This window comes from Castor canadensis, chromosome 7 (assembly GCF_047511655.1).
Source record: "Castor canadensis chromosome 7, mCasCan1.hap1v2, whole genome shotgun sequence".
Lineage (NCBI taxonomy): Eukaryota > Metazoa > Chordata > Mammalia > Rodentia > Castoridae > Castor > Castor canadensis.
The window spans coordinates 63,072,722-63,096,485 of NC_133392.1; the positions used below are offsets into that span (position 1 = coordinate 63,072,722).

Here is a 23,764-nt window from a genome sequence, read left to right on the forward strand (position 1 = left end):
GAGAATAAACAGTGAGAGAATACAGTACATGTAACAGATAAGGCTCTTGACTTCTAAAAAACACAAAGTACCAAAGGTAATGTGGACGGATGGGTGGATAGATAGATACACACATAGGTAATATCTATTCCCAATACAATTATAACCTCATTACACCCAAATAACATACCTAGTTCAAGAAGCTTCTTTGTGAGCAAAAGTGCCTTATCCAGGTCTCCCTGCTGGTACACTGCATAGCTCAAATAATCTAGAACAGAGACTTTATCTATGGTAGAAACTTCGCCTTCATCCAGCTGCCTTAGTGCTTGTTCCATCCACAGTTCTGTGTGGTAGTAATCTGCTTCCGTGTAGGCCACTTTGCCTAACTCAAAGCAGTCTTCAGCTGTTAGAAAGGATTTCAGTTTTACTCCTATAAAAAGAAAATACATAGAACTTTAAGACTCTTCATACTACTTTATTGAGGGCCATGTAGCTTTCAAAGTGCTATTTCTGGCCTGGAGGAGGGGCTCAAGTGATAGAGTGCCTGTCTAGCAAGTTTTAGGCCCCGAGTTCAAACCTTAGTGCCACAAAAAAATAAATAAATAACCTGCAAAGTGCTATTTCACTCCCATTTGAACTTTATAATATGAGGTACGAAAAGCAAAAATTATCCTAATTTTATAGACAAATGAATAATCTATAAAGATCCTCCTGATCTCTGTCTCCTGAGTACCTGCGATTATAGGCATGCCACCAGCACCCAGCAAGAGTTTTGTAAATGTTGGACAGTGAAACAATATGTTTTATATAATTAAAGACAAAAAACCTAAAGCAAAAAGGCAACCCATCCCTAAAAATTAACAAAAAACTATTAATTGATTGAACTCAATTACAGAACACATTGAAGGCACAACCACACAGAGAAATGCATTACTTCAGATATCTTCAAGACAATATTTTGACTGATCATATCTGGTATGATAGACAGTAAGGATTAAAAAGTTTTTTTTTAAAAAAAAGGGTTGGGGGCATAGCTCAATGGTAGACAACTAGCCTAGCACACATGAGGCCCACTACTGCCCTCCCCCCTCCAAAAAAAAATAAGAAAAAGAGAAAGAAAAAAAAAAAAAGAGTTGAATATTGAATATGGTGGCACATGCCTGAATCCTAGCAGTTGGGAAGCTGAGACAGGAATATCGAAAGTTGCAGGCCAGCCAGGAGGAGAGCAAATTCCAGGCCAGTCTGGGCTACCATAATGAGACTGTCTCAAAACAAAAGTAAAAAGGAAATTATACTGCATTCAGTAGTAAAAGTTATTAATAGCAAGCACACTGTTATGTGAAATCATTTTAGACATATCATAGACAATACACAGAAGTAATTATATTAATGTCATTAGGAACCAAGATTTTCAACATCATAAGTAAAAACCTGATTCTTGCACTAGAGAAGAAACTTGTCAGCCTAGAAAAAAACTAACCAAAGGAAAGAGATTTCCTTGCTATCAAATAGCATAATCATTTCTTTTTCTTTTTTCTTGCAGCAGTACTGGGATTTGAATTCATTTGCTAGGCAGATGCTCTACCACTTGAACCATGCCCCCAGCCCTAGTATGATCATTTCAAAAACACAAATGAAATAATGAGCTCTTCTGAAGAGGCTCCTCTAGCTAACATGACATAATCTAAACATCAAAAGAAATAATGAATAGACTAAAATACAATAATACTATATGTAAAAATCCATGAGGTCATATCATGACATCAACTCATTATTCTGAAAACTGATAAAAAGAATCATGGACTAATCTTGTCTTTCTGTATAGCTGTAGATCAGGGTAAACAAATGGTTCCTGAAGGAATGTTCTTGATAATAGAATTCCAGTTAATCAAAGTAGAAGGTATGATGAAATGAGAAAAATCACCAGTTTGCAACCTTAATAAAATAGTGGTTTCAGGCAACACTCATCAAAGCTACCCAAACCAATAAAGCTCACTGAGTGCTTCACTGCATGGAGGAAGCAGACTCTCAGCACCTGAACCAGTTCATCATCAATCAACGTGCAAAATGTATAATAAAGACTTTGGGTGTTGATTTATGCCATACAATAGCAAGTTCATAACGCCACCTATGGAGATAATTTAAAAACAACGTGAATCTAACTGAGCCTGAAAGTCTAACCAGTTTGTAGGGAACAAAAAAGTTAGAAGAAGCTAGTGGCTTATGCCTATTAATCCTAGCTACTCAGGAGGCAGAGATCAGAAGGATCAAGGTTCAAAGCCAGCCCAGGCAAATAGTTCAAGAGACCCAATCTTGAAAAAACTATCACAAAAAAGGGCTGGTGGAGTGGCTCAAAGTGTAGGCCCTGTACTTACACCTAAGCAAAGCCCCAGTACCACACACAAAAAAAAAGTTAGAAGGACAAGTTTAAACGCCACCAAAGAACTCTGTTAACTCCAGAATGTGGAACATTCCACTGAACAAATGACCAGGTTTTCCCAACTGAAAGAAAAAAGACAAAAAACAAAACTGCAACTGCATAAAGACATCTGAGATGGGTATGGTGGTGCACATCTGTAATCCCAGTACTCTAGAGGCTGAGATAGAAGGATGATGAGTTCTAGGCCACTCTGGGATACCCTATGTCAAAAAAAAATCTTTGTAATCACTAGAGAAATTGAATATTGACCAAGTATTAAATTATATTAAGGAAATACTGGCAATTTTGCTATGTTAAAAAATATCTGATCAGAGCCAGGTGCCAGTGGCTCACATTTGTAATTCTACCTACTTGGGAGGCTGAGGTTTGGAAGGATCGTAGTTCAAGGCCAGCACAGGCAAACAGTTCACAAGACCCCATCTCCAAAATAACAATGGATTGGAGGTGTGTGGCTTAAGCAGTCAAGTGTTTGCTTTGCAAGCAAAAAGCTCTGAGTTCAAACTCCAGTGCCACCAAAAAAAAAAAAAAAAACTTCATCAGTTTTATATACATACTAAATTATTTATTGATAAAAATAACAGGCTGTCTAAGATTTGCTTTTAAAATATTCTAGCAAAAACAACAAAGAGGAGGAGTGGAGGGAATAGATAAAACAAGAATAGCAAAATAGTAAAAGTATTTGAGGCTCAGTAATGGATACATGAGAATCATTATGTTACATTTATTTTGTGTGTGTGGTGTTTGATACTTCCTATAATAAAATATTTGCAGATAACAAAAAGAGTAAAATTATGTCCTACAAGGCTCTTTTCATGCCTTGTAAAGAAAATCACATGGTTTGCTTTGTGATATGAACGAAAATGGTAAGTATGCAGGAAAAGATAGTTAAATTAGACAATAAAATCGATACAACTTAACATTTCCTTTGAATATATAGTTCTGCAAATAAATCAATATTGTACTTGAAGTCCTGCTTCCAGAAGAGCATTTTTTTAAAAGAAACTATTGGTCAAAAACAGAAAAGCCTAATTTCCTCTGATAAAGCGGATATAATCTTATATACTTAAATATCTGAAAATATCACAAAGGAAATTGGTAGAGAAAGGAACACAATGGTGTCTTTCTTTTTAATTGTTATTTTGTGGTGCTGAGTATAGAACCCAGGGCCTCCCACATGTTAGGAAAAGTGCTCTACCATTGAGGTACACCCCTCCCCCAGCCCAGACTGCTGTTCTCTTAAATAAATTTTGATTGAATACACTTCAGGCCTGAGGTATAGCTCAAGCGGTAGAGTATCTAGCTACCAAGTATGAGGTCATGAGTTCAAATCCCAGTGCTGAGAAAAAAAAATTTAAAAATTTGTATTAAAATATCAACAAAGCATTTCAAAAAAAGGAAAGAAACAAGACAAACTAACCCAGGACATCAATAAGTAACATGGCATTAATATAAATCTGCTGAAAAAGGCATATCATCTTTTCCCCCACCATTTCATACTCAAACTGTTAAGATTTTAAAGTCTCATATGAACAATGTTTGGCAAAGACATGGAAATGGGGACTCTCCTACATTATTGATAAGAGTATAAATACAAGCACCAGAGAATAATCTGGCCACATCTGTTAAGGCTGAAGAAACATGACCTACCATTTCTTAATACTTTAGAAATGGGCACAAAAAGACATAAAGAATGTATCAAACTTGTTTGCTACAGCAAAAAATTGGATATAACCTAAATGTCCATCCACCCACAGAAAATGAGTACATCAATTGTGTTATACAATACCATACATGGATGAATTTATGAAAAAGTATCAGATAAAAATGTTTGCAGAAAGATGTACAAAACATGAAATATTTCTGTGCAAAATTTTAAAACACAATACAATGGAAAATATAGGGGGTAAAATATAAAAAGATAGAGGAATACACACCAAGTTTATTTTCTTTTAATGGTAGGAAAATTTATTAGGAAGTCATACACCTTTTTAGACTAAAAGTGGGCCATCCATAGAGTGAGAACAACCCAACCCTATTTGGCAGGGTTTTGTTTTGTTTTGGTGATACTAAGGCTTGAACTCAGGGCCTACACCTTGAGCCACTCCACCAGCTCTTTTTTGTGATGGGTCTTTTTGAGATAGGGTCTCATGAACTATTTGTCAGCGCTAGCTTCAAACAGAGATACTCCTGATCTCTACCTCCCAAATAGCTAAAATTATAGGCGTGAGCCACTAGTGCCCAGTTCAATTTGGCAGTTTTGGTTTTTTATTTTGGTGATACTGGGATTCGAACTCAGGGCCTCATGCTTGGTAGGCTTGCTAGGCAGGTGCTCTATCACTTGAGCTACTCCCCCAGCCCTATTATTTGTATTGGGTTTTTTGTTTTTGGGGATTTTTTTTTTTTTTTTTGAGATAAGGGTCTAAGTGAACTATTTGTTTTGGGCTGGCTTCAAACCATGATCCTCCTGATCTCTGCTTCCTGAGTAGCTAGGATTACAGATGTGAGCCACTAGCACATGGCTACACAACAAGTTTAGAATAGTCATTATCTGGAGAAGAAGGGGAGGTACACAAAGGGCCTTAAAACATATTTGTGATCTTCTGGTAATAATAAAAAATGTTTTGGAGACCAAAAAAAACCAAAACAAAACTAGGAATGGTACTAGTTATAGGATAGGATAGGAAATGATATGCCTAGAAAATTTCCCATTACTTTTAAGGAATTTTCATGAAAGGAAAATTCAGTTACAATTAGCCCAAAACAGCAAGAAAAGTCAAAAAGGAAATAAAAAATGCATGAGAAAGGATGAATATTTTACAATGAAAAAATAGCCATTTTCAGTCATTCTATATAAAAGTCTTACCAACTGATCTCTGAAGTAAAGGCTCAGTACTTGGCCTAAGACTAACCACAGAGAAAACAGAATTATATAGTATTCAATATTTTAAGAGAAAGATGAAATTTCAAACAAAGAAAATACAGAAAAACCAAATGAAATTAATTATCTCCCCCTACCAAACCTGCTTCTTCTCTTGTGTTATTTTGTTAAATGGAGCCAACCCGGCTGTTCAAGATAGGAACCTGTATCAGGTCTACCATTAAATTCTACCATTCTACTTCTATGTAACTTCATTATCTATGTACTTCTCCCCATACCCAGTAGTTACCATTATCATCTCTTACTTAAAACTTCTGCAAGAGTGTCTTCTGGTTCTTTGTTCCCAGGCCCGACCTGATCTCTATTCTGCAGCCAGAACAGCGTTTCTAAAAGGAAAACCATAAACTTCCCTGTTTAAAACTTTGTGATAGCTACCCATTGTGCTCAGGAAAAAGTTCCAACTTTTCCATGTAACTTCTAAGAGATAGTTGAATTACCTCACCTGTTATTACTCTCATATATCCAAACCCTCACCTCCATCTCATGCACTTACTATTGAACTGTATGTTAAACCATTCACACTACTTGTTAGTTACCCGAATATAATATGCTTTCTCCTTTGTAGCCTTCATACATGTTCCTTCTGCTTGGAACATTTTTCTCATGTTCACTCATGCCTTCCTCTTTTCAGTTTTCCAGCTAACACCTTGTCCATTAGATTTCAATTTTGTGTGTGTGTGTGTGTGTGTGTGTGTGTGTGTGTGTGGTACTGGGCTTGAACTCAGGGCGTACACTTTGAGCCACTCCACCAGTCCTAATTGGTGAAGGGTTTTTCAAGATATGGTCTCCCAAACCATTTGCCTGGGCTGGCTTCAAACTGATCCTCCTGATCTCTTCCTCCTATGTAGCTAGGATTACAGGCGTGAGCCACTGGTGCCTGGCTAGATTTCAATTTTTTTAAAGTCCTGTCTTCCAGAAATCTTCTTTATGCCTCTTATCAAGTCCAGAATTAGGTTTCCTTGGTGGGATTGAAGTTTGAACTCAGGGTGCCTTTGTGCTTGCAAAGCAGGCACTCTACCACTTGAGCCACACCTCCAGTCCACTCTGCGTTCATTAATTTGGAGATGGTGGGGGAGGAGACTCATGAACTACTTGTCCAGGCTGGCCTCAAACCACAATCCTCTGGCTCTCACCCTCCTAAGTAGCTAAGATTACAGGCTCCTGGCCAGAATTAGGTTTCCTTCTTTGTGCTTCCATACTAACCTAAATTTTCTCCTTCCAGGCAGTTATACTGTATCTTAAGAATGTTAAGTACTCAAAATGGCAAGGTATTATCTGTCTTGTTCATTATGTATCCTTAACAACGAACATAATAGTTGGCCTATTTTTTTTTTTTTTTTTTTTTTTACAATATTGGGGTTTGAACTCAGGGCACTGTGCTTGCTAGGCAGGAGTTCTACCACTTGAGCCACACCTCCAGCATAGTTGGCACATCTAAATGTGGGGTAGTAAGCCAGAAGCCAATTAAGAAAAAAAGGTTATAATCTTATCAAAAGTGTTATAATGTATAAAATCTATAGAATCAAAAATTGCACATTCTTGGAAGTATTCCAGTTTAACAGAAATTTTATTTAATATACCATGTTTAGTTTTACCTTTTGATGCTCTCATCTTAAATGAAGGAGGATGAGCAAGAAATGACCTTTATAAACAACTAATTCCACTATTCTTTCTTACTGAGAAAACCAATTTCAGTATGAACACAGAAGCGACATATTTTATTTCTCCATGTGATACTGAATGACAGGAAATAGTACAGATAATAAGCCATGGACTCAAAGAAAAAGTGAAAAATAATCATGAAATCAGATGTAATTTAAAAAGAGAATTTTGCCAAGAATAGGTAAGAAAGCAGGACAGTTCATACTATGGAACACTTCTGACATCTGTCCATAATGCAAGCGCTGGTGGCTCACGCCTGTAATCCTAGCTACTCAGGAGGCAGAGATCAGGAGGATTGTGGTTCAAAGCCAGTCCGGGCAAATAGTTCTTGAGACCCTATCTCAAAAAAAAAAAATCCATCACAAAAAAGGGCTGGTGGAGTGGCTCAAGTAGTAGGCCCTGAGTTCAGAAAAAGTCTTAGCTTTTAATTATTGAACATACAAACTTTCATGATCAATCTCCTTGTATGTGTTACATATAAAGCATCAAGTATTATCAGATTTTTTTTAATCTGAAAAAAATGATTGTTTCTTTTTCCTACACACTAAAATTGCCTACTTAAGGTAGTCCCTAGAGATATAAGCTTTCACAGTAACAAATTAGAAGCATATCCACCACTATTAGTCCTAGGGAAAAAGAGGGTTCTCTTGTCCTCAAAGGTTATGAAACAAACTACAGTTTAAAATCTTAAGGTACGAAAGTCTTTTTATACTAACATTTTCCTAAGGGACTGAATAAAGCAGCCAGGCAATAGGCATTTGATAGACTGGAATATTTACCTGGAAGATTACCCTTTGAGATGGTATCTGTATCCAGATTGTAGGTGTCCTGGAGACGCAATAACGCTTTGGCTGCCCCAACCTGATCTTCATCATTAGGGAAGTACTGTCTCTGAATGGTTAGATTTGAGATAAAGCCTTGAAAAAAGGGGAGGAAAAAAATTGTAGAACCTCATATACTTTTAATATAGAGTCTTTCTAAGGCTTTTTCAAAATCTATTACCATTTTCTACCGTACCATGAAAGTTACACATGCTCAAGGAAAAAATATATATACATTGAATGAGATTTGACATACCTTTGTTGAATGTTCCTAATCTCTTTCTAATGTTAAGTAATCTGAAGTCAATGCAAAATTCCTATCTATATTAGTAGGTAAAGATCAATTAACATTATGAGACTTCCCCCTTCTCTCATTAAGTAACTTGATCAGGAAAAGATTACACATTTTTATATTAGTGGAAATGGACAAATGAAAAGCTAGTTGGAAAAAGTTCATATTCAGCATACTTTTAAGTTTTAAAATCAACTCTCAGTAACAATGGAATTTTACAAGCAAGTTTAATACAAGACAATGATACTTCTTATGCCTCAAAACAAAATCCAAGATATTGCTTAAGTCCCCTCTATAATAAAAAGAGAATACACACACACACACATACTATGAGATGACTATCACATATTAAAACACCAAAGTCCTCAAAGTTCACAATATAAAAGAACTACAGGTCTTTACTTTAGAAAATCACAGGCACTTCCCTCTCATAGCAAAAGTCCATTTACAAGTACTTGCCATTTCTTTTCTTTTCATGGTTTCCTGTCCTATACATAATATAGTAGTCCCCCTTACCCACAAGGGATACTTTCTAAGACTCTGGGTTGCCAAAAGCTATGAATAATACTGAACCCTATACATATTGTTTTTCATATATATATATATATTCAAATTGAACATCTTTTCTATCTTAACTAAGCATTTATTATGCACTGTGACCATTGTTTATAATTTGAGGTACAACAGCAAAACTGGAATGAATATCTTTTTCCTCCTTTACAATTTTATGGAGATAAGACTCATTCATAGTGTAGATTTTAGCAACCTCAGCATATGATTTTTTTTCTTATTAAGTCAAGCACTTTCAGATTTTCACTTAAAAGAAACATTTTACAGCTTCTCTTTAGCAGATCCAAACTGCCAGTGTCTCTTGCACTTTGGGGCCATTTGTGTTCAAGTAAACCTTGAACACAATGCACTGACACTGCAACAATGATATGATAACAGACAGAGCTACTAAGTGACTGAGGGCAGGTAATATATATGGCATGGACACACTGGAACATTTACATCCTTCAGGACAGGGCAGACAGCATGAGATTTCCTAACACTACTTAGAAAGGCACAAATTGTCTATAGGCATACCACCCTGAACACGCCCAGTTGTGTCTGATCTCAGAAGCTAAGCAGGGTGAGGCCTGGTTAGTATTTGGATGGCAGAAAGGTACAAATTTTAAAACTGCTTATTTCTAGAATTTTCTATTCAATATTTTTGAACTATGAGTAACTGAAACTGCAGAATGCAGTAGATAAGGGGGAACTACTAGTGGATTTCACATCTTACAAACACTGATAATTAGTCTTGGAGCATTTAATCTGTATACATAGTTCAACTCTCTCCCTTTTTTTGGGGGGAGGGGGGAGGCACCTTCATTCATTCAACAAGTATTTGAGCCTCTACTATGTACTAAGCATAATCCCTTTACCTTCTTAAACTCCAGGCTCAGTTTTCTGTGTCTGTCGCTAAAATATCTAAAATAATTCAACACTCCCAACTACAATTGCATTGTTTTTTCACTTAGAAAGACTTATTCATTATTGGTGCCTGCAACCTCAGTTTTTTTAAATTTACCGCCTACATAGCGTATGATAATCCTAAACTCAAAACACTGGGCAGAAGCTACACTTTTCTTTGTAATACCACTCCCAATAGTTTAAAAGTCTGAAGGTAATCCTAAAATAAAAATGATTTTACCCTCAGTAATAAAGTTATATGCCAAATGATCTGTTCACTTCTATAGATTTGGAAAAAAAAAAATCAATGTTGATTACCAACAACAGAGATTACTTTTTTTTAAATCAAAGAATGCAAGATCTTGATCAAAATAACTCTATAATCAAACCAAATGTACCCAAGCAATAATTCAATTACAACATTAAACATTTGATGTACTAGGAACTGAATTTATCACTAATGCTGGCATTTGTACAGATGGTAGTAATATTGTCTTAACTTTGTTTGGCTTAGTAAGTTTCCTTAGACTTACCATCTGACATATCCTTAAGAATCAGATTCTCCAACTCGCTCCACTCAGTGTTCAAACGTTTCATTAATTTGAATGCATTCACAGGATGCCCAACAAACCCTTCTGGATCTTTTGTTGCTGTGCTGGTTAGCCGATCTAACTTTTCTGCCCATCTACAGATGTTAAGATATAAAAACAGAGTACATACAGACTTAAGAAAAAACACAACTGAATAAAGCACTTGGGGAAAAAAGACACTATATTAAAGGCTTTTGAGTTAAAATTATACCTACAACTTCTTTTTAAAGTAAAATTATAGGCTAGAGGCATGGTCCAAGTGGTAGAGCACTTATCTAACAAGCACCAGGCCCTGAGAAAGGAGGAGGAAAAGGGAAAAAAAGAAAGAAGGAAACAGGCAGACAGGATGGGAGAGAAGGAAGGTAAGTTATAAAGAGTCCCTAAAAAGCAAAATCTTCTTATGGATAAAATCTAACTAGGCAGAATAAAAATATAGCTATAAAACTTTTTTATGTTGTTTCTCCCAAATGGCAACAGTAAATGGAACCTCCGTATTTTAGTAAAAAACTGAGATTTGATCCCCTAGTAAGAATCAAAAAATTCATTACCCATAGGCCCTTAAGGCCAAATAACTATTACAAAGTACAAATTTGCCCAACTCATATTCAGAAGTGTTCGTTTAAATCAACTTATACCAATTTTTTTTTTCTTTTGAGACAAAATTTCACTATGTTGTACAGGCTGGTCTCAAACAATCCTCCTACCTCATCCTCCTAAAGGAGCTGGAACTACAGGTGCATGCCACTGAGCACACCTTAAGTTACATGAAATTTTTGCATTCACTATCTAGAAATTGCATTTTAAAACAAAAGCCTCGATTAAACAAAAAGATAACAATTCTTAGGTCAGGATTAATTGTGAACCTGAGTCAAAATTAACATTTGAGAAAAATTATGTCTATTAAATAATAATTATCACTATAACCTAGGATTAAAGGATAAAAATTGGAAAATGTTCCATCCCCTGCAACACTGCAATGGTTAATGAGTTGATAATGAAGATTATCGACTTGATTGACTTGACTGGATTGAGAAGCACCTAAGAGCTGAATAAAGCACACTTGTGGGTGTGCCTATGAGGGCATTTTCCACAGATGATTAACTTAGAGGGTAAGACCTGCCCTGACTATGGGCAGCATCATCCCACAGCTGAGACCTGAATGGAGTAAAAGGGAAAAAGAAAGAGCCCTCTAGTGCAAGCATTCTCTCTCTGCTTCCCAGCCGCTATGATGTGAGCAGTTCTGCTCTGCCATGCCCTCCCAACCATGATGGACTGAAACTGTGGGTCTAAATCAGTCTCTCCTCCCTTAAGTTGTTTTCATCAAGTATTTTGTCACAGCCATGAAGCTAACTAGTACACACAATCCTTGGCCTGGACTTATCCCTTATGTTCCATGTTCTTCCCCACATGATTTAATTGGCTTTGTAATACTGACAAGATGGCTTTCATTTCTCTCAAATAATGTTTTAGTTAAAAAAAAAAAATCCAGGTGGAGTCAGAGTCACTATAAGTAAAACACATGACTTACTTTTTTATTTGTTCTAACTTGTTCTCTTCCGCCTTAATATAATCTTTCAGAGAAGTCACCAGATCTTTCTCAGTATGGATCAAATCAGTCATCTGACCTATAAGGAAAAGAAAGGAAGAAAGTTATCAAACACTCACATTCAAAAAAAAAAAACCCCACTCATATTCACCAACATGAGTATTTCAGAGTAAGAATTGAGAATGCTTCATCTTATGGAAGGATTTAACTGGAATGAGCTAGTTGGGTTGGAAAAGATCATCTTTTTTCTTTCTTTCACTGTAAGTAAATCTAAATAAAGCCAACAACTTTTCTAATCATGTGTTCCGGTTCTAGTTTTCAAGCTACTTAGTTTTATAGGCTTAGACTACGATGGCAAGTTGTATTTTCATATACAAATTTAAGTTACAAAACTATTTCACAAGGATAAATGTTTCTTCGTCACCTCTCCCATCACTTTTTGTTTTCAAAACTAAATATAATTAGATTTTTATTCAATAAATAAAAAGGACACTAAAAAAGTAAACAATCTATGTTTAGTTATTTGTAAGGAATGAGAGAACTTATTTTATACCCTGAAATTAAATGTCATAAATATATCATACTTATGTGTTAGCTATACAATTCCACAAGGATCAAAATGGTTAGTAGAATGTAAGAAAATTTGTCATTTAAGACAATGAAATATATATGTGCATATATATGAAAATACAAAAAGATACATATCACACTGTGAAGTATATTATGGAAGTAAGGGAACAAGGAGGTCTCACATAGACATACACTGTACTTACAGTTTTTCCTTGTAACCAGCACATTATTTTTGTAATATTTTTAAAGATTTTTAAAAATTAAGACATACCAAAAAAAGTAACTTTTGTTCACAGTGCATTCTTAAATGGAAAAAGGTTAGAAAATAATGTATAGAACATTTTATGCATTTGTGTACTTAAAAAAAACTAAGTATATGCAATAAATTATTTGCTAGATAGACTTATTAATTAGTAACTGTTTTTAATATGCTTTTCTAAGCAGAATATGTATCACTTTTCTAATTAGGAAAATTTAAAGAAATACAAAACCAAATTTAAAAAAAAAAACAAAACAAAAACAGAGAAGACCTTTTAGAGGGGCAGTGAATGAGGCAATGTTTTAGTATTCAGTAATACACTGTTTTCACTAATCCAAAAAATACTAAAACATGGAAATTTTTAAATGTAAAAACAGCACAAATCAAAAAAATAGTTATGACTTACCAATTGAAGTAAAAAAGCCTGGATGGGCCAAAGACTGGGGAAGTAGTATCCCTACGATTAAAATACACCATATCATCTTGAAGATTTAATTTTACAGGCATATACCTATAAGAAAAATATAATTGTTACCAAAAACAGTGAAAAAAAGGGGGGAGGGCTATCTACTGTTCCCATGAACAAAATGAAAGTCAGACTCCAAGAATGACCATAGAACTGATGTTACTCCTTATTAATTGACTTAGTAATTCAATGAAAGACACTTATTTTTCATATAGAGTACTAACTTGGTATTTCCTATTAGAGAAAAATGTATGTTTGTTATCATATGATAACTTATGCTTAAAAATTCAACTCATTTGTTTTTATTGCAATAAGAGTAACTGACAGTAGTGGCTCTTCATACAGTCTGAAAATGAAGTTTTCCCTGTAACTGCGATCTAAACTATAAAGTTTCCATAGAATATACTTTATTAGGATAACTTAAGTATTACCAATATGTTTTAAAGGAAAATTTCAGAGTTTTTGGATTATTTTTTAAAAGTCCTAACTTGCTCCATCTTTCCTCTACCTAGTTTTAAATGTTTAAATACATTCAAAGAATTTTAGGGTTCTGAAACTGAAGTGACTGGTGGTTAAACAACTCTGTGAAAGTACTGAATCATGAATACTAAATAGGCATGTATGTATCATACATGAAATGTATCTAAATGGTGCTATTATTTTTAAATAAATTATGAAGAATTCCAAAAGAATATCAACTCTGTTTAAACTAGTGATTTCTCTCAAATGACCAAATCTTGAAGGGTTTTTTCCCCTCTTATCTACTGTGTTCTATGTAAACTCCCTCCATACACACATACACACACCTGCCCAACTTAGCTTACTACACAGCTGTGGCCTTTTATTTTCTCTTCTCTCTTCTTTTAAGGCTGGTAGCAAAGCCCTTCTGTCTTTTTTCTCTCTGTTCCTGGTAGCAGTCTTTTCTAGTAAGTATTCTTCATGGCAGATGAGGCTATTAACCAACGGCTTCACCTCACTTTCCAGAAACTCTGCTAGAAATTTTTTTCTCTACCACAAACATGGATTTTAAGTCTTTCTTATCCCCTTACAAGAGAGTAAGTTACTATTATAGTACTGTTTGCCCCAGTAACAGGCTCCCATTGATTACTTTGACTTGCCACCCTGTTCCTCTTACCTCTGACTTCCCATGTGACTTCATCTAAACCAAGAGGCTCAACTGAGACTAAACTGAAAGCTCTCTATTCCACAAAAGCTGAAAAATAACCCCACTTTCCCCCTAAATTGTATCTCACTAAAAATAGATAACCACAAAAAATGACATTCTGAAATTACTCCTAAATCTCCTCCCTCAAGCTTGCCATGAATTTCCAGATACTTCCAGAACCACACAGTAGTGAAATGCACTGCTTTCTTGGCTGCCTTACAGTGATTTGGGGAAGGCTTCTAGAATGTAGCAGATGCAGACACTTCCTCTGTTGAGTTTCTGCCAAAGCACAAGGCTTTCTCAAAAATCCTGGGCTGTCTGAAGAGTCTAGAATTCTCTCATTGTTTAAACAGATTTCTGTCATACTTCATGAATATAATACTATGTCCAGAAAATAAAAATGCTTTTACTTGACTAACAGAAGGCTGATCACAAGTATTATCTATACTTTTAACTCTAGTGAGAAAGTTTAGATTTATCAGATGAGATTATTTTTCATTGTTAAAGTATGTTACAAAGATTCTTTAGTCACCTTTCATTGTCCTTAAATCTCACAATGAATCAAGAACGTTAGCAGAAATAACTAAAAAGTAGCTTAAGATGACATTTTTCTTGCAATGCAGTAACTTGAAAATTGTATTTTAAGAATGATAGATCTTATATAAAAACTGAAAGCATTACTCATGAGTAAATACACCTTTACCTTTCACCATGCTTCAAAATGAACTCTATAAGATTAAACAGTTATAATCAACAAAGCAACAGAAGTAAAGCTATAGGGTCTCTGAAAGAGAATTTCTGCTGGCTAGAGATGTGGCTCAAGTGGTAGAGCACCTGCTTATCAAGCATAAGGCCCACAAGTACTGCCAGAAAGAGTCCAATCTATAAAGAAGACAGAGTAATAACAGAAACGAGCAGTTCTACTCCCAGGTCCCTAATTCTTTACAACTACCGCTCCCCCAATAATCTCCCAACCCAGATTAAGGAAGCCTATAAATTCCTTAAAGTTCAAATTGAATTTTGTCATTTGCGATACAAAATTCGGACTCATACAGCATTACCCCCAACTACTAGGCCAACCCAAGCTAGTTACGATGTAGCAGTCATTCCTGAACATTAGCCATATCAGAATGATCTGTAGGTCTGAGATGTCCAGATAATTTGCCCAAATTTCCAGGTGATGCTGATATTGCTGGTATAGGGATCACACTTTAAGAACCACTGCTAACAAACATCCCTTGAAATCACACAAAGGTACTCTGCCTTTAAAACAAGTTTTACACTTCAATTTATCTTTGGTAAAAAAATGTAACTGAATTTCTTTTTTGGTGGTACTTGGGTTTGAACTCCAGGTCTTCCTTATGCTTGCTAGGCAGGCACTCTACCACTTGAGCCACTCCGCCAGCCCTTGAATTTTCTAATCACTCTAGGGACTGGTTCCTCTAATCTGTTTTAATGCTGTGTCTCATTTACTCACATTCATTCAGAAACCTTAAGTGGCACGTTAATAGACAAACTTTATCTTTATCAATCACAGGTTTTTAGAACCATAATGATTTCCTTAATTATGGTGTCTCACTTCCATTTATTTCCACCTCATTCAGTTAGCAGCTTGCAAAGCAAATCATTGTAGAGCATCTGAGTGTCAAATTTCCCAAAAGACACTACAGCTTTAACAAAAAGTGAGATATGTCTCCAGCCTAAATCTTCAAACAATCTTGAAATAGGATTAAATGGGTCAAAGTGGATACAATCTTTAAAAGAAAGACAAATCTCAGGCAGGATCCCTGACAAGAGTTACCTTAATTTAAACAGAGAGAGAGAAAGAGAGAGAGAAGGAAGGAAGGAAGGAAGGAGAGGGGGAGCAAGGAAAGCTGAAGAACAACAAAGATCTAAAGATAAGCTTATAGTGGAATAAAACTTGGTGCTGTAGCAGTATGAGTAAGTTATTGATAATTTGGTTCTTGGTTGGATGGCAAGTTCATGAGTTTTTATTGTTTAATTTTAATAATAACTTATGTATATATTACATATAATGTCCAATGTATCTATTACCTTGTTTAAACTATAAGGAAAAAACGGCACAGAAGAAATTTTACTGGACAACATATTCTCAAGTAGACCTATATAAAAATAAATTGCAAAGTACACTATTTACCCAAACAAAACTTACAGTGCTTCCAGGAAAGTCCAGCCCAGCAACACTCAACAGGTCAATCAAACCTGGGAAGAGATTTTAAAACAGTTCTACTACATTGTAAATATTTACAATGTTGAGTTATCAAGATTCATTGAATTTTAAGTACAACGAATTACTAGAACAGGGCATGTGGAAAATAATTCTATTATCCTTTCAGTCTCACATTTTTCTCCCAAGAAAAAGTTACATTTTAAAAGAGTTTATCTTTTCCAGACTAATCATCTAAAAATTAGTGAGAGTAAAGAATGCTTGACAGTCTAAACTTTCTCTAACACTAAAAATTTTCCACAAGGCTCCTTTAAAGTCTCTCCACACCTTCCATACTTGTTCCAACTCTTGAGGGCTCCAGCTGTAAGTTTATTTTTCTTCACAAAGATCTCAGATTCAACTCTTGGTCCTCCTGACATTTGTGTTTACACTTTACTCATTTTTATAATTGTCATGATCCACATGAATTCAGGCCATTACAGTATACTAGGTATCTACACTTGGCATGTCTTTTCAATCTAAGCAGGATAAAATTTCCAAGCCAACTAAGAGTGATTACTAATAAAACTAATTAAATTTCTGTTCTTCCTTATGAACCCTCAATAAATTGTCACATTTTAATATAATCCCATGAATTCCAATCATACTTAGCTCCCAAAGAGAGCGAGTGATATGTCCAGAACTTAACATGTGATGAACAAGTGCCTTAATGCTACAACCAACTTTCCTATCAAAAACCCAGAAATCACTAGGCATGGTGGGGCATGCCTGTAATCCTAGCTCTCTGGAGGTTGAGGCAGGAGGACCATAAGTTCAAGGTCAGTCTGGAAGACAAAATGAGACCCTGTTTCCAAAAAAAAAAGAGAGAAAGAAATCATGCTACCTTCTTTCCTACAGCTTTCTGTGCTTAAACATAAACTAAATTGTTGGCATAATTCCAACCGAACAGCATTTCCAGATTCATATTGGAAGTCAGCTCTCAGTCAAGACGTTGCCCTTAACTGAAAAGTGCTACATAGGTTATCTTTTTGAGATTCTTCTAAAGTCCCAAGTTTTCCCTGTCACAAAGGCACACACCTCTGAGTCAGATGCCAGTGACTCACACCTGTTATCTCAGCTACCTGAAAGACTCTCAGTTCAAAGTCAGGCCAAATAGTTCACGAGATCGTCATCTCCAAATTAACCAAAGCAAAATGGACTGGAGATACAGTTCAAGAGGTTAGAGTGCATGCTTTGCACGCATGAAGCCTATGTTCAAATCCTAGTCCCGCTAAAGAAACCCAAAAAAACAAAAACACCTTCTGATTTTGTCTATGACATCACCCACCACTCCTATTCTTTCTTTTGGAAAGTGCAGCAGTCTGTTTTTTGCTGCCCTACTCTACCTTTGCAGTGCCAGGGGTCCAAACCAGGGCCGCACACATGCTAGACAAACACTACTGATGATCTATATCCCTCAGCCCAAATCAGTATTTAAAGTTTCTGTTTCAGCTAGGAAAACTGGGTATCCTTAAACTAGAAACATTTAACAAATAATACAGGCAACTAGGGAAGGTTTGACATATGCTAAAATAGTGCCATTCTTCTCTGACTTTTAGAGTGTATATTTTAAACTATATAGTTTACCTTTTAACTATTTCAGATGTCTTAATTAGAAATACATACATTTCCTAATGTAGGAAGAAGTTTGGATTCTTGTTCCCAGGATAAAGAATCCAAAAATTTTACTGTGATAGTAGGAGCACTCCAAATTAGTAAGATTCATCAATAATGTCCACTTTTATTTGCTGGCCCTTTTAACAGGAACTAGAATAAGGAAGAAGGTATTAAAATATTAAGCCAAATGTGACTGTCAGCAAGTAATTTAAAAAGCAGAAATTTAGATGAAAGTGCCTAGGATGGTATCAGACACACAAAAGACACTTAAACGTTATTACACTTGACATGGGGCAAAAGAATAGCTGGATTTGTTGCCAGAAACATGTTGAGGGATGTGGAAAAATAAGTCTTTGAGAAATGGAAAGCTCAAGCCTCAACTCAGGGCTAAGATAGCAAGAAGGAACAAGTAGCCCAGTCCACTAGAAGTCAGATTAAGACCCAGTATGTTTTAGGAACTTAAGAGGGAAAGGAGAATGGACAGAGCAGTGGAAGAAAAGAAGAAAAGAAGGAAAAGAAGTGAACATCAAATTAAACACATGCTGCTTCATGTTGCTTATAGATGCTATGTCCAAATGGTAAGTCATTTCTCTCTGAAATGCTTTTGTTTCCTTTTTAAGATCCAACTGCTTCAGACTATCTTCTCTTTTTTGAATTGTCTTTTTACTTTGCCAAAAATGAACTGATTTTTTTGTGTGTGTGGTTGGAGTCTCTATTTTGTTCCATTTACTTATATGGCTATCTATTCTATATTTCTGCTTTACAGTAAGATGAAATCAGGTAATATCAGTCTTCCAAATTTGCTCTTCTTTTTCAAAAGTGTTTTAACCTTTCTAGTTCCTTTGCCTTTTTTCTATTAATTTTAAAATCAGCTTGTCAGTTTCTATAGCCAATCTTATTGGGATATGGACTGAAATTGCATTGAATCTACAGATCAGCTTGAGACGAATGGACATCTTAATATTCAGTCTTCCAATCCATGAACATGGTACAATCAGGGTTTAGCACATACTTTGTAAAGTTAGTACTTCAGGTATTTCAGGCTTGTGGTACCACTGAGATAGAAATTCTTTCAATTCAGTTTCCAATTGTTCATTAGCAGTATATAGATACACAATAATTGATCCTGCAAACTTGAACTCATTTATTCACAAGTGCTTTTTTGAAGTCTTTCAGATTTTCTACTTAGACATATTGTCTGAGAATAGAGACAATTCCTGTTCCTCAAAATACTGTTACAAGAATGAAGATAGCCACCAATTCAGAATTTCCCTATCACATATGGTCTAGCTATTCTACTCCTAGATACTTATCAAAAAGAAAAGAAAGCACATTCCCCATCCCCAAAAGATGCTCATAAGTGTGGCACGCTGGAGAGGACCCACCTCTCCTGGGGCAGTGGGGCAGGAGTTAAGCATTGTTTGAACACGGTTGTGAGCACTCTATTTAATGTTTACCTTTCCTTTAAATAGGCTAAGATGTTGGGGGATGGAGTAATTTGACTATTTACAGCCTTTGTATGAGCCCCCATCCTGGCTGCCTTGAGCAAAGGACTGCCAGCCCTCATGCCCATGCAAGCTGGTCTGAACACTCCACAGATGCCTTCAGGAAGCTTGTGACAACCACAGCTTGCTGCCAAGCACAACTCTGGCTCCTGAAGGCAATGTCCCAGCAAACAGCTTGCACCAGACTTTTTAACATCACAAGTCTCAGTGAACTCTAGATAACCCTGCAATCATTTCCACACAGGCCAGAGGGGGAGCACTTCTACTGGCTCACTAGAAGACTTGTGATTGGTGTAAACACAGTCTTTCATTTACATTAGGGAACTGCCATGATTAGTACAGACATTCTTACCACATCCCATTTTTTGGCTACATAACAGGCAGTTCACTTTGTGAATCAGCAAGGAGACACCCTCCTGTGTTGCCACATTACGACCAATACGGCTTTTCTCAAGGTCTCTACCTGCCTACTTTTAATTTTCACCATTAGCGAGTGGTGAGCAAGTAACACCAAGAAAAGCAAAGAGGTGGTACCAGCAGCAGTGGAGAGCAACAGCTGTCCCAGCAGTAGCAACAGCCACTACCACAGGAGGAGTAGCAGTAACAACAGTGACAGTAGTAACAGCAACCAGGGTAAATAAAAGCAAGGGAGAGCAGAAGCAGCACAGATAAATGATAGTAAAAGCAAACAGAAAGCAAGAGAGGGTGGAGAGCTAAGGCTAAAGAAAGTCAGAAAACTGTAAAGAGCCAGAAAAGAAGCTGGATGTGTTGGTACATACCTTCAATCCCAGCTACTCAGAGGCAGGAGGATTCAAAGTTTGATGCCAACCCAAGAGAAGTTAGCAAGACCCTATCTCAAAAACAAAAGGGGCTGGGTATTGTGGTACATGCCTGTAATCCCAGCTACTCAGGAGGCAGAGGCAGTTGAATCAAAGTTCAAGGCCAGCCTGGGAAAAAAGTTAGCAAGAACCTCCATCTCAAATAACAAATTAGGCATGGCATTATACTTCTGTAATCCCAGCTATGCAGCAAGTCTAAGTAGGAGGACCACAGTCCACCACTGGCCCTGGACAAAAATGTAAGACCTTATCCAAAAAATAACCAAAGCAAAAAAGGGTTAAGGGTGTGGCACACGTAGGCACGGTGATACACAACCGAAATCTCAGCTAAGCAGAGGCATAAATCATGGTCCAAGGATGACATGAAGCAAAAAATGTAGGGCCCCAGCTGAAAAGTAACTAAAGCAAAAAAGGGTTGGGGGTGTTGCTCTAGTGGTGGACAGCCTACCTAGCAAGCACAAGGGGCCCGCATTCAAACCCCAGTAACACCCCCCAAAAAAGGGAAGGAGGTGGAGGCACAGTTTAAGTAATAAGAGTATCTGCCTAACAAGTGCAAGGCCCTGGTTTCAATCCCCAGTACCCCATCCCCCGCAACATGCACACACACTAAAAAAAAAAAAAAAGCCAGAAAGAAAAGAAACTGCAGGTCTCAGTCACTGGGAGAGAGCTGTAACACTCACTGCTGCTGTCAAACACTGGGAATCCCAACATCCAAGAAACAAACACTTTGACACCCACTGCTGTTGTCAAGTGCTGAGGATCCTGACATCTGTGGTGTGAGAGCTCTAACAATTACTGCTGCAGGGCTAAGGGTTCCAGTACCCGTGCCTGTACAAAGGCTCTAATACTAGAGAGCGCCACCTGCTGCTGCTCATTGCTGTCTGGTGCCACTTGCTGAGGATTACAAAAAACCAGCTAGAGTATAGGATAACGGATTCTGCTCACCTACCCGTGACTCATATCTGGGTAAAAGGACCTCAGTCACTGACTGATAACAATAGCAGCTTTATAACAGCCAAAAATCAAAAATACCCCAAATGTCCATCAACTGGTAAAAGGATTTTCAAAATTATGAACTATTCTTCCATTTTAATCATATTCCTTGATGAAAGGATGAACACACAGCAACATGGATAAATGTTAAAATAATTTATTTTTGGTGGGACTGAGGTTTGAACTTGAGGCTTCACACTTGCAAAGCAGGAGCTCTACTACTTGAGCATGCCTCTAGTCCATTTTTTCTGGTTATTTTGAAGATGGGCTCTCACAAACTATTTGCCCAGGATAGCCTCAAACTGAGATCCTCCTCAGTCTCCAAGTAGCCAGGATTCAGGTATGTGCCACCAGCAGTCAGTTATATTTTCCTCCTTAACTGAAATAATTCTTTAAAAATCCAGAGAACAATTCACAGTTAGAAAGCTTGAGAAATTATTTGGGTAACAGAATTTACCTTGGTCCAAAACATTACTGTAGTACGATAAGGAATTGGGATATTTTGAGCACAATGGTAGTGATGCTGGCAATTCAGATATGCAAAGAGAAGCCATAAAGTACTTTCCATTAAGTAAAAAGTAAGAACTTTTATTACAGTATATTGTTATAACTCTTCTATTTAAATTTTAGTTATTGTTGTTAATCTCTTACTACACCTAACTTATAAATTAAACTTTACCATAGGAATGTATGCACAGAAAAAAAAAAAACATAGTACATATGAGTTTGGTACTATTTGAGGTTTCAGGTATCCACTGGGAGTCTTGAAATGTAACCCATGGTTAAGGGAGGACTACCTTATAGCCAAATATATTGTTCTTCTATTCAATGCTTCATATACAGTTCAGTGGCTTCTATTCTGATTTATAGTTGTTGACTGCTAATTCTTGGGTTTTACAAAGTTCCAAAATCAAAGTAATTGATTCCTGTGATAGAAATATCTAGAGAAACTTCAGATTAACTCGCTTTGCAAACGAAGAGTGAACACCAAATTCCCATATGTACCTACAATATTACTCAAATATCATTCCTAACACAAAAGAGGTTATGTATACTCTTATCTATGGACATTATCAATTTGAACCAAGGGCTGTTTGTTCAGCATAGAATACCAGAAACTGACTAAGCAGTCCCTCTCCTACTCAAACATGAATTAATAGCTTGGAGGCCCAGGTATACTCAACTGCATCTCCCTCAAGGCTTTTCTATTTTCTACCAAAACATCCTCCACTTTTTTGGTGGGGGGGAGTTCTCTAGTTAACCCAGGGTAGCCTAGAACTCATGATTCTCCTACTTCCATACCCTGATTACTGGGATTATAGTTGTGTTCCATCACACTCTGGTTAAATTCTCAGGGAACCTTCAGTTCCCTTTTTTTATTTTTTAGTGGTAGTGAGATTTGAACTCAGGGCCCCATGATGGCTAAGCAGACATTCTACCACTTGAGTCACTCTGCCAGCCCTATTTTGTGTTGGATATTTTCAAGATAGGGTCTCATGAACTATCTTCCTGGGCTGGCTTCAAACCGTAATCTTTCTGATCTTTGTCTCCTGAGTAGCTAAGATTACAGGCGTGAGCACATGGTACTCAGTTTCCTCTTTTCCAATGCCATTTCTAAAGTTGAGGAAAACATTCACAACATAAGACCACACATACTAGAACAGGGGGAAATGAATTCATGGTTGCAGAAGATGTGAATCTAGATATGATTTTCCATTCAGCACTTACATTTAATGCAGAGTAAAATAATAGTATTGGTATGTCATATTGATACTAGAGCACATATTTGTGATTGGCTGGTGCCTAGTCAACTTCTCATTAAATCCGACCACCTGTCCATCCCTCTCCTTATCAAACTGGATATTCCAGAAGGGTCTGGTCAGCTTGTCCTGGCCTTGGGGCCCACTACCCACATCATGCGGCTGAATCTTGTTACTTAGGTGAGAGCCTTGATATTTCTGAGAAGCCTGTTGTTTCTGCTTTTAAAGTGCCTCTCTCATCCAAAATGGAGTCACCTCTGTCATTTCTCCCCTTACAATATAACTTTCATGCCCTATTTCTTGTGTGAAACTTTTCCCATCACTCTTCTGATTTCTGAAGTCTACTGGCACATTATAGATGCTTTTAAAATGCTCAGTAAGCTAGTGATTGTAGCTCAGTGGTAGAATGCTTGCCTAGCACAAGCAAGGCCCTGGATTAGATCCCCAGCAACACATACACACACACACACACACACACACAAAAGTTCATTAAATTGAGGGAATGACTAAGTTTATTATTATTAACTGGGAATCCTACTTTAACTCTAGATGTTGAAAACATTTCTAATACAGTGGTAAGTATGCTACTAAATTGGTTTTTTGCTGTCATTACCTCAATCTACTCAATTATCAAGGATGA

The 23,764-nt window shown here is 36.6% G+C and overlaps 1 protein-coding gene across 5 annotated transcripts in view; it reads right to left on the reverse strand.

The window, feature by feature from the left end:
• The window catches only part of P4ha1 (prolyl 4-hydroxylase subunit alpha 1), a 65,386-nt gene that overhangs the window by 37,327 nt on the left and 4,295 nt on the right, over window positions 1-23,764 (reverse strand). For 3 of the 5 annotated variants that reach the window (XM_020166561.2, XM_074079112.1, XM_074079111.1), the window contains exons 2-6: window positions 12,959-13,063; window positions 11,706-11,802; window positions 10,121-10,272; window positions 7,799-7,936; window positions 170-409 (exon numbers count right to left, since the gene is read on the reverse strand). In XM_020166561.2, coding sequence (XP_020022150.1) covers window positions 170-409; window positions 7,799-7,936; window positions 10,121-10,272; window positions 11,706-11,802; window positions 12,959-13,034 — 703 coding nt within the window. In that variant the 5' untranslated portion in view covers window positions 13,035-13,063. Of the gene's footprint in view, window positions 1-169; window positions 410-7,798; window positions 7,937-10,120; window positions 10,273-11,705; window positions 11,803-12,958; window positions 13,064-16,356; window positions 16,407-23,764 lie in introns of all 5 variants that reach the window. The other 2 variants (XM_074079113.1, XM_074079114.1) reach the window with 2 other exon arrangements.